At 33.1% G+C, this 14,335-nt stretch overlaps 1 protein-coding gene across 3 annotated transcripts in view; it reads right to left on the reverse strand.

Moving 5' to 3' along the window:
• Window positions 1–14,335, reverse strand: part of Spink5 (serine peptidase inhibitor, Kazal type 5) — a 68,017-nt gene that overhangs the window by 49,368 nt on the left and 4,314 nt on the right. For all 3 annotated transcript variants that reach the window (XM_013512363.1, XM_013512362.1, XM_013512364.1), the window contains exons 3-4: window positions 12,748–12,875; window positions 10,901–10,973 (exon numbers count right to left, since the gene is read on the reverse strand). In XM_013512363.1, coding sequence (XP_013367817.1) covers window positions 10,901–10,973; window positions 12,748–12,875 — 201 coding nt within the window. The remainder of the gene's footprint in view (window positions 1–10,900; window positions 10,974–12,747; window positions 12,876–14,335) is intronic.

Below are 14,335 nucleotides of genomic sequence, written 5' to 3' on the forward strand. Positions count from 1 at the left end.
GTCTGTTAGTATTTTCCTCCTTTAATTTCTAAAATTAGAAAAAAAAAGAAAGAATTGAATTAGAATTTCCCAAAAGAGATAAACAAGTATAGTTAGAAGTAGCTGAGCAAAGTGGAAAGTTCCCAGAAGTACTGAACAAAACAAAAGATCAAGAGGAAGATAAGAGCAGCCATAATGAGTGTGAAAATCTAGTTAATAAATAAGTTAGGGAGAAATACAGGCTATTTTCAGAAAATAAACTTAGACCTAAAGTATATTAGAGGAGAAGACACAGGTATTAGCTATAGACAAGCACTGGTATTAATAATGATAAGTAATTGAAAGTATGGATTTTAATTCAGGCTAATTCAATTGTACACTCTGTACTCTCATACAGCTGACAGCACAGAAGGTTTTCTTACACTAGTGTTACCACAAACATGACTGAGGCACTGCTAAGACTTTATAATGGCTATGACATTGCTAAATGATAGGAACTTTTCAGCTCCAGTATAATTTTATGGGACCATCATGGTATATATAATTTTTCATTGACCAAAAACATCATTAAGTCTTCTATTTTTCTCAGCAACGTTTTTAATATAAACTTTGCACTTATTTTGTTAAATTTATTTCTATATATTTTATGCAGAACAAATAATTTAATTTTGAGACAGTTTTTTGTTAATATATAGCAAGACAACTGACTTTGTATTATTGGTTTTATGTACAGAAATCTTGTTCAACTCATTTATTATTTCTAGTATTTGTGTGTGTGTGTGTGTGTGTGTGTGTGTAGGGCCTTCAGACATTCTTTGTATAATATTGCTGGATTACAACTCAAGGTAGCTGTTTCTTTTCCAATTGCTGTATTTAATTAAGTCATTTTACCTAATACTGGCTAGAACCTCCAGTTCAATGTTGGAGAGAGGTATTTGGAGTAAGTCACTCTTTGCTGTCTTCTCAATACTAAGGACATAGTCTTCACCCTCTGTACCATGTTTGCCATTGATTTTTCATGGGTGTTCTTTATGAGACTAAGAAGGTTTATTCCTCAGAGAGTTTATTGTATGAGTTTATTCTGAATAAGTGTTAGATTTTGCTAAATTCTTCTCAACACCTATTAACATTATCACTGGTTTTGCCCTTTGTTGTAGCAATAGGAAGTGTTAGACTAATTTTCTTTGTTAAACTAACCTTGCATTTTGGGGATAATTCCCACTTGGTCACGGTTTTATCCTTCACATGTTGGGGATTTAATTTGCTAAATTTTTTTAAGGATTTTAATTATCCATATTTATGATGAACGTTTGTCATCAGTTTCTTTTCGAGGGTGGGTGTTTTAAGACAGGGTCTTGCTATCTAATGTAGGCTGGGCTTGAACTCACTATGTAGCCTAGGCTGGTCTCAGACTTGTGGATCCTCTTGCCTCACCCTACAGAGTGCTGGGATTCTAGGCATGTGCAACCGTACCTGGCTTAATTCTTGTTCCTGTGATACATTTTTCTGGATTTTTTTGTATCAGAATAATGCTTGCCTTATAGAATGAATTGAGGAGTGTCGCCTCCATTTCCTGAATGAGTATGTGAAGAACTGGTGTTATTTCCTCTGTCACTAATGAGTTTTAATCAGCCAATCTAGTCACATGGAGCTGGGATTTTCCTTGATTTAATTACTGATTCAAATTCTTCATTTACTATTTTTCTATTTCAATTTTCTATCTCTTCTTGGTCAGTTTTAACAATTTATTTGTTCTAGGCATGTTTCCATTTTATCTAAGTTATTTAACTTTTTGACATAGTTATTGTTTGTAATAATCCCTTATAAATAAGGAGACCCTATCTCCTTAAAAATTTCGTGTGGCAGGGTCTCACTATATAGTCCAGGCTGGCCTTGAGCTCATGGCAATCTTCCTGCCTTAGCCTCGGGAGTACTGTGATTATAAGTATGTGCTATTATACATGGCTTTTTTTAGGTCCTCTATTGATTGTTTTCTTTTCTCTTTTATTTTTCTTTGTCAATTTAACTAAGATTTTTCAAGGTTTTTTCTTATTTTCATTTTCAAGAGAATAAAAAATAACAAAGTAGCAACATAGACAAAAACGAAAATAATAAAAATGATAGTGTTTCAGAACAAAATGATAGGAATTAACAGTGGTGGTTATACTACATGTTATTATCTTCAAGGAAGTTGCTCAGATTGCCAGATGTAAGAATGCAAGATTGATCAAACCATTAAAGAGAAAAAAAATAATTTAAAAAATTAGAAATGATACAGAACTTCAATAAACAAGATGGTAGGAATTCACCAATGGTTGTTATATTGCATATTGTTGCCTTCAAATTAGTTGTTCAGATTATTAGATATAAGAATGCAAAATTGGTCAAAAATTTAAGCATCAATTTTGATTTTATTAATTTCTAGTACTATACTGTCTTATAATTTATGATTTCTGCTTTAAATTTTATATGTTCCTCCTTTTGCTTACTTTGCATTTAGTTCACTTTTCTTTTTCTTAGTTTTCTAAAATGGAAGTTTACTTTTGTTATTTGACTTTGTCCTTCTTTTCTGAATTAGACACTTAAAGCTATCGATAGTGTTTTAGCTAAATTCCATATATTAAATTATCTTTGTCTTAACATTCAAATTATTTCTTAATTTCTCAAATTCTCCTTTCTTTGACTCATCATTTAGTTGGAAGTATGTTGCTTAACTGTCATATATTTGGAGGTTATTATAATTAAATTTGCTTTTCAGTTTTGATTTTAATTCTGTTATGGTCAAAACATACTTTGTATGATTTTAATCCTTTGTAATTTTATTGAGTTATGTTTATATCTTAGTAAATAGCCTATCTTGAAGTTTTGTGTAACTTTCAAAGAATGCATGTTCTGTAATCATTGGGTAGTACCTTCTCTATTTCAGTTTAGGGTGCGAATTTGATAGTATTTGTCCAAGTTTTCTGTATCTTCAGTCATATTTAGCTTTTCATTAATTTTTTGAGAGTATAATATTCAAATTTCTAACTACTTTTGTTGAATTGTTTATTTCTTTTATTTATAGTGTATTTGTTTCATAAATTGTGGTTCTATGTTACTAGGTGTATAAACATTTATAATTTTTATATTTCTGGACATATTTTCACTTTAAATTATTGAATGTCTCTATCAATAATAATAACTTCCTTGTTAATGTCTGTTTTTCTGCTATTAATATAATCAATCATGTCCTCTTAAGGTTGCATGTGGTCTACATTACTTTTTTATCATTCCAAATTATTGTGTCTTTGAATCTGAGGGACATCTACTGAAGACTGGTTTTAATTGCTTTTATATCATTTGACAATCCCTGTTTTTTGAATGGTATGCTTAAATATTTACATTTAATATAATTTAATATAACTGTGTTTGTATTTTCTATTTTTTAAAATATGTTCTTGCTCTTTTTGCCTATCTTTCTGCTACTGCCTTCTTTTAGGTTCTGATATACCTTTTTCATTCTCCTGTTGATTTTATATACTTATTATGTTCTTAGTGGTTACTGTAGTAATTATTATATGCATCTTACTTTATTATAATTTTTGTCAAATTAATATTTAAATTTCTTAAATTATAGAAATTTTGTCTCATTATACCACAATTTCTTCCAACTTAGTTTAGATATTACTGTCCTGTATATATATCTACACACCCAATAAAAGACCATTATGATTATTATTTTAAATGATGCTATAACCTTTTTACAGAAAGTCAAGAAAGAAATTTAAAAATATATAATATAGAATGCTTAATATTAATACATATTTTTACCATGTCTTCTACTTTTTTTTCTATAGGTCCAAGCTAATTGATTAACTTTATTGTCATTTGCAAGGCACCTTTGTCAGCAACAAAATCAGATTTCCTTGACGGGATGATATTTTATTTTGCCCTAATTTTTGTGTGATAGTTTTGGAGGGTATAAGATCTACTTTAACCTATTTTTTTTCACTCCCAGCTCTTTGAGCATGTCATTCCATTGCCTTTTAATGATTAAAGAAATTGAATATGTATTTGCTTCTTGCAGTGCTCCAAAGCTGTTGCTTCACAGTACAAAAACAGCACCAGCAAATGCAGTATATTGCAAAACTAAGATAGTACCACTTGTCATCTGGCACTGAGCAGTGAATACTTCCTCCGCTCACAGTTATTTTAAAGGAGATCGTTTAGCCACTTCTACCCAGATCCAGGGAGGAATGTAAGTTACAATACTATATACGGCTTATGATGACAACGTTATCTTTAAATAACATAATATTTCTAACTTATTTTTATCACGGATAATTTTATGAATTCTGAAACACCTGGTCTAAAATATCATACATTATATAAAAATGTTATATATTGTGTTTATCTGAAATTGTTAGAAAATTAAGGAGTATTTTCTTCTAGCAGCACAGATGAGAGTAGTTTTCTTTCCATTAGCATTTCTAGAAATTGTTATTTTAAATCTTCTGTCCACTACTAATTTAAGATAACCATGCTGGGATAAGTTATTTCTACTGGTTTATTTAGGGGTTCCATTTTCTCTCCTCAGTAGATTTTATGAATTCTCATATATTTCTTCACTCTTGAGTCCATTAGGTTTTGAAGGGCCGCTCAGCTTCATTCTTATCAGTCAACCACCTTCATAAAATTTGTTGTCAAGCCATGGATTTTCGGGGAGTGTTTCACCAATTTCAGTTACTTCTTCTGGTAGAGAATGGAGGTCACTGGCAGCTCTCTAAGTTCCAGAGCACCAAACACTTCTTGTTTTTCAGTTTTGTCCCAGTTTAAGGCAGACTACAGTCAACAACATCTCCCAAAGCTTCCTGAACAAAATTACTGATTCTCACTGTTCCAGTACCACTTGCTATTATTATCAGTTGATGTTTCTCTATGAGTTTAAGGTTAAAAGAAGAGGTGGCCAGTACCCAGAGTCCAGTGGCTGCAGAGTTTCGATTTCACAGGGTCGCAGCTCCGCGCTCTCCACTCCCTCTGGACCTCATCATTTTAGATGAAAAGCTTTTGTCTCTTGTATATTCTACTTCCCAAATTCTCTTCTTATCTTTTGATTATAACATTTTGATCATTGGCAATCTTTATGTTGATTGCATTTGAGTCTTGTTGAGCTTCTGGAATGCTCAAATTAATTTTGTATCAAATGTGAAACATTTTAGACCACTGTTCATTGAAAGAAAATTCCTGTTTCTTTTCTTTCTCTTTCTTCTAGTATTCTATATTCCTTTTATTTTTTTTGCTTTTTTTCTCCAGTACCAGGAACCGAACTCACGACCTTGCGCTTGCCAGGCAGGCGCTTTGCCGCTGAGCTAAATCCCCAGCCCCTAGTAGTATTCTATATTCCATCATTTATATGTTGGCATCACTCTTTTCCCAAAGATTGTGTGAATATGTTGATTTCTCTTAAATATTTTCTCTCTGTACTTCCATTGTTAATTTTATTAATTTTTCTTTGAATTTGCCAATTTCTTATGCAACCACAGTTGTGAATTTGAGACTCTCTATTTAAATTTTCTTTTCATCTATTATGTTCTTCAAATACAGATTTTCCACTTGATTGTTTATACTTTTTATTTTTCATTGAAAAATCTCTAATTGTTTTATTACTGTTATTGTTTCCATGCTTTCCCTTAATTTTTCCAACAGGAAAAGGCTATTTTTATTTCTTTGCTTCTTTGAGTTCTTTGAAATCTTGCTTTCCCATAATTTACAGCTACTGATCCATCTGTCTGATAATAAAATACTTATAGTTATGGATTTTTTGTTATTAAATTGTTTCTCATGGGCCTGGTTTCTATATTTCCCCTATAAATCTCTATAGTTTATTGTTCTGCCAATGCTTATTGTGTTCAAATATTTACCTCAGCCTATCCATCTACCAATCTTCCAAAATGAATGTGGCTATGATGATTACAAACATACACAATTTTGTAAAAGAGAAAGAAAACAGTACATGTGAAAATTTGAAAGTTCAGATTTCATGAAAATAATCAAATACTTCCATTTAATACAATGGATTTTGTGTATAGAAGAAGACATGTAAAATTCATTTTTATGTCAGACATTTGTCTTCCACTGGGATATTTTCTATCTTCCAAACACGTGTACATCTTCCAGTCTGCTCCACTAATCCTCAGGTCTCTTTTCTGCCAATACCATACTGATTTTATCACTGTAGCTTTGTAGTATAATTTCAAGTCATGGATTTTGATGCCACCTGACTTGTCTTTGTTGCCCCAGATTGTTTTTGCTATTCTTGGTCTCTTCTGGTTCCAGATGAATTTTAGGAACATTTTCTCAGATCTGTGAGGTATACTAATGGTGTTCTAATTGAGATTGCATTGAACCTGTATAACAATTTTGGGAATATGGCCATTTACAAAATATTGGTTCTTCCTATCCATGAGCAAGGAATATCTTTCCATTTTCTCAAATCCTCTTTGATCTCTTTTTTCAGAGTACTGTAGTTCTCACTGTATAGATCTTTTACTTCTTTTGTTAGATTGATTTCTAAGTATTTCCATTTTGGATGCTATTATGAAAGGTGTGGTTTCCTTCATTTCTCTCTCAGTGTGTTTATTGTTTGTGTAAGGAATATTATTGATTTCTGAGTGCTGACTTTGTAGGCAGCTATACAACTGAGTTTGTTGAATCACCATGGAGATCAGTTTGGAGATTCCTCAGTAAACTAGGATTACAGGTCGCATTCAACACAGCTATTTCCCTTTTGAGTATTTTCCCAGAAGAACTAAAAACATCATATCACAGCTATGCATGTGCACCCATGTTTATAGCAGCACAATTTGTAAGAGCTAAATCATGGAAGAAACACAAATTCCCATCAACTGAGGAATGGATAAAAAGTTGTAATATTTTTATGTAATGAAATATTACTCAGCTACAAAGGAAGATAAACTCGAGGCTTTTATACGTAAATGGATATAACTAGAGACCATACTCATAAGTCAAAAAAATCAGACCCGCATGTGTAAACACTGTATTGTCTCACTAGTATAAGAACATAAAAGAGTAAATAAAATCTAAAAGGTACAATAGATATTGCAAAAGGGAAGGAAACTGTTCAAAAGGAAAGAACAACTGGTATGGGGGAAAAGGGAAAAGAAGGGGAAAATATGTATAAGCACACACAGGATAGCTAAGATAATGTATTACTGATTTCTATTGCTTTATTGAAAGGAACAGTTAATGTCTAATTGTTTGATCAATTTTGCATGCCTATATTTGTTTATCTGAGTAACAGATCTGAAGATAACAATATGTAATACCACAATCATTGTTAATTTCTTATCACCTTGTCTGAAATTCTGTATTGCTTTTATTATTTTTGTGTTGTTTTATAAATGTCTGTGTATTTGTTAATGTTTTCATTCTTTTATCTTTAAAATAAAAAAAAAGAAATAAGCACTCCACCTTTCAAAAATAAAAAAATATGTGTACACAGCCTTAAAGTTGACTAAGAGTGTGGGAATTTCGTGGGTCTTCTTTAGTCTCTGATACCTATGTATGAAGACTGAGTCAAGAATATATATTTCCTCCATCATGACTGCAACCTCAGGTCATCCTTATCATTCTGGGTAAAGATCTTCACTTCTATCACATATACCTCTTGGTAGAGTGGTCTGTCTTCTACTCAAACAAAGGTACACCCTGTAGTGTCTGTGCCCTGTCTGGTGCTCTTACCCTCCCCTGCAAAACCTCCATACTATGTAACTGAGGCAGGAGGTTACATGGGGGTGTCCCTCCATAAGAACACCATAGACTTATCCAGAATTCAGTAGTATTGTTTGTCTGTTTGCTCTTGTCATGAACCTTTCACAGATTGGCATAGGCTGTTAGTAAACATTCAGAGTGTGAAATGGTTGTCTTCGTCAAATTTGTCTAGCATTAAACCTGGTATTGGGGAAGGTGATTTGCTGACTTTCTCATTCAGCCACAGCCTAAAGTTCCACCTCTTAGGGGAATTTCATGTAGATTTCCAAACCAGAAAAGAATAGTTAAAAGATAGTGACAAATTTTTCTTTTGACTATAATTACTAAATTGCTAAAGAAAATATTGCTATCCAGATCTAACAATGTATTAAAAGTGTATTATGATTAAGTATTATATAGCCTAAGAAAACAATGAAGATTTAACTTAGGAAATCTATCCAGAAATTATAATGGACAGAAAGAAATAAATGAGAGTATTTTAATCATTTCAGAGATAGCATTTCATGATGATAATGAATTTTTAGCAGGCAAAAAATTTGCATTCTGAAACCTGCTAAAATTTGTAAATGAGAATCCCTCTGATAAACATGCAGAATGCAGGAACTTTAGAAGTATTCTCTATAATTAAGGACAGAGATGGACGTTTGGTGTTCATTATTATCACTAGTTTTTACTTTTTCATGCAAGAACCTTGACAGTGATATAAAGAAAGAAAAATAAGCAATACTAAGATTGAACAAAAATATAAAACTCCTACTTTATACAGATAGTGTTAATATTGCCAAAAAATAAACAATACAATCAAAGAGCCACAGAACATACCACAAACTGCCTAAATCCAATCTGCAGAAGCAATAGAATTTGTCTACACCAAAACTAGCCAGGGAGAAATGTTATCAAAAACAAAATTCTACTCAAAATAGCAATAAAATTATATATTTTCTAAGCACTAACCAAATTTTTTAAAAAAATATGTGTGGAGAATATTTTATAAATTTCATAAAACATATACAATTATAAGAGTTAATGGTAAGTTATTATCTGCTTTTCAGTTAGGTAAGTTATTATTACAAAAAGTAAATATTATCAAAATTGATTTATGAAGACATTGTATCTCTAATCATGTTGGGACTTCCAAGTTCAAGTTGAATTTTTATAAACTCAGTAACTTTTTATTTTTAACATATATATAAAAGCTATATATATTATATATGTTAATCAATTTCTAGTTTCATGAGCTAAGAAAAAAGACTTCAATATTAAATCCAAGAACTAATCCAAAAAAAAGAGAAAACTCAGAAATATACATATGAACTCAAAAAAATAATACCTTGCAAAGCTGGAGACCTAAATCATGAGAAATATTAAATGAATAAATTCAATTAAAAGCCAAAAATTTCCCTCTGGATCAAAGATATTAGAAAGCTAAAACTATGAATTACTGGACTGGGGTAGTAGAGATAAAAATGGTCAAAAGTAGTCCAATTTGGGGCATGCTGTGAAGCCAAGAGCTAGAACATTTGTTGATGAAGTGAACAGCAGAGTTTAGAAGTGAAAGGATGACATACTAATGAGAAGAGGTCGATAATGAAAGGAAGGGAAAGAAGTTGTCCAGAGGAGGAATATTCTTGAACAGGTAGAGGACCATAGTGAGTAGCTGGGTTGTTTTTGATGGGAGCGATCTAAGCAGAGAAAGTAGGTACATTGTTCTTTTTTATGGTGAAGAGAAAAATACCACCAGCAAAGATTTAACGCAATTACATGAACCCATTCACCCTTTGACAGAAATTATAGTGTTCGTTTTGCTTTGTTTTTTAATCTAAGAGATGGAAAGCAGAGGGTACTGGATCTTGCAGAATGACCCTGTCTCTAAATATGACAAAGAAAAGCAGATTTTAAAGTTTTAAACAGTTTTTTCTGTCACCAATAGATTGCCCCTTTTTTTGTTACAGGTAGAGGATTTGCAGATATTGAGCAACTGAATAGTGATTGTGTTACTGTTTTAAAAGTGAGACTCACTGAAAACCAGAACAAGAATTTAGTCAGCCATGCTTAGTGGAAGCTGAGGTTCTTGGATATTCTTGAGTAATACCACCAGGAATGATGTTAGCTTGGTTAGATCAAGGATGTTATGAGTAATTCGGGTATATGCCCTGACTGATTACTTTAATTGTGTCGGTGCCAGGGGTAAAGGAAGAGAAAGATGAAATTAGAGAAGATGCCACATAGGACACCTGGAGGTGATGTCAGTAGTTGATGATAGCATCCACTTTTTCAAGTACTTTAGAGGTATTTTAGGCCAAGAGTTTCTAATAATGTGGGGTCACATTTTTAATTTTATTTCTATATTTTCACATACATAAAAATTTGTATAAATAAAAAGTAGATCTATGAAGTAAAAATTTGTCTGGTGTTCTAACTTTTTGCAGTTTCTTTTTCTCCTGCTTCTGTGCTATTTAATTTTTAAACCACTGAACACTTCTCAAGCAAAATATGAGCCTGAGTCTCAACATGTAGAACAGATATAAATAAACAACTAAAACTGAAGTACATGAACCTTCCAGATTTTAGAAAAGACATGGAACCAAAAGAAGAAAAGAGAAAGAAGAGAGAATGAGTTGAATGATTGCCAACATCTTTATCACTGGATGATTTTTTAAATTTAGTTTCTCACTGAGCACACAATACATAGAGAGAGACAGAGACAGAGACAGACAGAGAGAGAGACAGAGACAGACAGAGAGGGAGAGAGACAGAGACAGAGACAGAGAGAGAGAGAGTGACCCAGAGATACACACTGTCCAAGTTCCATAGGCAGTAACCATTCTGAGATTTGATCTAGTTCATCTGTTCCAGGAAGGTACTTACTAGAGTTAGACAGGGCGGAAGGCATGAGAAATGGCCCTAGCTTACTCCACCTCTTAGCATCTGTCAGTGCCCAAAATATTTTCAGAAAGTTGGGTCATGGGTTGGGCTAATGGACAAGATGTACCAGATATTTAGCCCACCCCTGGACTAAGCCACATTCCCTCCCTTCTAAGTAGCTCACTTCACAACAGGTACAACCTAGTAATTAGGAAATAAACAGATAGCTCTACATAGAGTCAGACAGCATCCTGAAAGCAAACAGGACAGGGTGATTTCATCTCACCTTTGCTTGGGCAGTATCTCTAGTGACTCTTGCTAAATGCACGGCCCTTTCCTGGGATTTTGCTGCATTTTCCCTGCAAGAAAACAAGGAATCACACCATTTAGATATTGCTTGCCAACTATCCAGAAGAAGAACTTCATGGTAAAGTTCTTATTGGTTTTTATTGGTCTCCTCAGCTCAGTCTACCATGTCTAAAGTAGAGATATGCTCTGGAAGGGAAAAATAGCACAAATATCACTCCGTGCTAGAAATACCCTCAAGTTCTGACTATTATAGGCAATAGTCTTAGCTTTTAACTATGTAAGTGACTGCCTCCTTACATATTTCCAACAACTCGATGATCAACAAATTTAAAAATTGTGCCACTGCTTGAAGACAATGTTTGAATGACTGTACTTACACTGAATCAAATAGCTATGTAACTGCCTATATTGGTCCTGATTCCAGCCACTAGTGCCCCACAGAGAAAATCAACCCATTCTTTTAGTAATGTGCAGATAACTTTTACATATTTCACTCTCTATCCAGTTTAAGACAACAAATTTATTCCAATATATTTTTCATAGGTACTAAAAATAATTATTGAATGAGTAACTTCAAAGTGGTAAACCATCTTGTAAGTCTTAAGGTATTTTATTTTTGTTTAAATTATTTTTCAATAAATTCATTCAAAAATTTGGCCACACATGAAGATACTCTGTGCAATGAAAAGGAAATTTTGCAGTCAATGCTACACCTGCTGGTTTACATTTAGTTTTCAGGAGAATGAGAAAGGACTTTTCAACCTGCCTGGCCTCCTGAGCCCTGCCTGTCTTCCTTCATGTTCCCACATTCTCATCACTGGAAAGCAGCATATCATCACAACTTCATACCCTAATACTATTAGATATGTCAAATGAAATCCCTCAAAGAATACAAACGTGGCATTTTAAAAAGTCAATTATAACATATCTTAAGCTGATAGGCTCAGGATTGGACTGGTACCTGTGCTGAAATTTTAATGGTGATCTGAATTGAAGATGAATTCCCAGTTCACAAATTAGGGATGCTAAGATTGAGCTCAGTGGTGGTGTCTGCTTAGCACACAAAAGGCCCTGGCTTCAATGTCCAGCACCACAGAAAAGAACAACAACAATAACATCTTCTCATAGATAATCTTTAAAAACGAAAACCAAGTTAGGACACTCTGGTTTGAGTATTTATAATTGATAACTCAAGTGTTCTACCTTTGGAATACCACTGAAAGAAGATCAAGTAAAAAACATTAGATAGATGTTAAAGCATTGAGTAGTACATAGTAAACTTTAGGATGCTAACTCTATCTAAGGTGCAGAAACCTGGAAGTTGTGAGCAAACTTTAGTACATCTCATTCTCCAATACTCTGAGATGTCTGAAGATACTAACAGGTCACAGAATCAGTATAAATTCCGCTTAAATACTTTGACCAATTGACCACCTCAAGAAGATTCTATTATCCTTCTCAAGGGGATTTTTTTCAGCCCCTCAGCTACAACAAAATAAGGTCTTAACTTAGCCTGAGGGATCTGACATTCTCCCTTAAATTATTTTTTTCAAGACAGTTTAAAGTAGAACAACATCCTTGAAAGACTGTAGACAGCTATGTAAAATATTAATTGTGGCTACTTTGAAATGCCTTTGGAATCTCATTTAAAGGATTACTATGATTATACTAGATGTCACTTTGCTAATTTTACCTGGTGGAATGTGCCAGGATGGCCAGCTAAGCATGTTACTTAACTATTAAAGTTTAGAAAAATTCAATGAAAAGAAAAAAGTAGTGCATTTGCTGGTTCAGAGAGCAGCAGGTGAGAGGAACATTACTCACAATGTCCTTTTGCATGTGATACATTTGTTGATCAAGGCTATTCCATCAGGGCTCTGGGAAAGTTCTTTATCTTCAGGACAGAACAATTTTCCATTTTTCAGCAATGCCTGAAATTCACTGCATGTTTCCTGAAAAAGTAGACTGCATTTACTAAAAGCTCATTTTAAAACTAGACTTCAGAACTTCTGTGTACAGTATTATTTAATGGCCAATATTCCCTTGTACATAAGCAATTCAGCCCATTGATAGGAATAACAAAAACAAAAATAATGACCCTGGGTCATCTGTTGGAGATTTCAAATTCACCTAATTAGCATTTATGTGGTACAATTAGTAAAGTGGAAAGAACAGAAAACATGGAAACAAAAGATCTGATTTTATATCCCCAAGTTCTTATTTATGACCTCAATAGCTTCAGTGATTTAATTTTTCAAAGGATCCATTATATAAACTAAAACAGGAGATATAAATACATGCATTTAATAAGAATATTAAATGTTGTAAGTATGTGAAGTAGATATTCAATCAGTAGATATTACTGTTTCATTATTATTAGGGTAGTGGTGTGGTCATTATTACCATTATTGGAATATATGAAATGGTACATTAAATATCCAGCACACTGTACCAACCAGCACTTCTGTGAAATATCAGCTCCTAGAAATCTTAACAGCTGGTAAGTGAAAAAGACCATATATGTTTAGAAAACAAATTTTCTCCATCAATTCATTTCCTGGAAAAAAATATACACATTGCTTGATGTATCATTTCACTTATGAGCACAGGTAGACCTACTGTAAAGCTAAGGAAGCTGAAGTTTCAGGGTCTTCACTATCACTTCTTTTCCCAAAACCTTGGGAGAGCCTCCCCATTTTGTGTTTTCAAATGTTTCTTCTTTTCTTAAAAGTACCTACACAGCCACTCCAACAACGAACACCATCAAAGTCACCAACACTGTCACTACCAATAAAATGAAAGCTGGTGACTCTACAGAAGTAATGTGCTATGTCTCAAAACCTGTCTCAGTCTCTCTCTCTCTCTCTCTCTCTCTCTCTCTCTCTCTCTCTCTCTCTCTCTCTCTTTCTATGTGACAAGGTCACTAGTACTACTATTTTATATACTGTGCAACATTCTGTGCTATACTTAGTTTGGACTTTCTCTTGAAGTGCCAGTGATTATGCTGTACCAAGTTTGAGGGGGGGAGTGGAAACCATATTGAATATTAGAATTGATGAGAGAAAGGGAAATACAATAACCTTTCAAAGTGGAAGTCCTTTATTCATTTGATACATTTTATGGAAGATCTTCTATATACATTATACTTTTCTAATTTAAAATCAATGATACATTTATGATACGCAGTAAAGTGCTGATTTAAAAGGTTATATAGTCCCTATTAGTTTGTAAAATTCACTAGACCTTTAGATCCAGACTTTAGATCCAGTTTTGTTCTGTTCTGTTTTTGACAAAAGAAATCCTGCTTTAAGTAGTTTTCATTAGAAAATAAAACCTTTCCTCCAGTTTCTACAAATATATCATCTTCCAAAGGATTGATTACAGTGTATTGCACCTCTTGTAGCTTTATAAT

This window comes from Chinchilla lanigera, unplaced genomic scaffold, assembly GCF_000276665.1.
Source record: "Chinchilla lanigera isolate Chin_1 unplaced genomic scaffold, ChiLan1.0 scaffold00014, whole genome shotgun sequence".
NCBI lineage: Eukaryota > Metazoa > Chordata > Mammalia > Rodentia > Chinchillidae > Chinchilla > Chinchilla lanigera.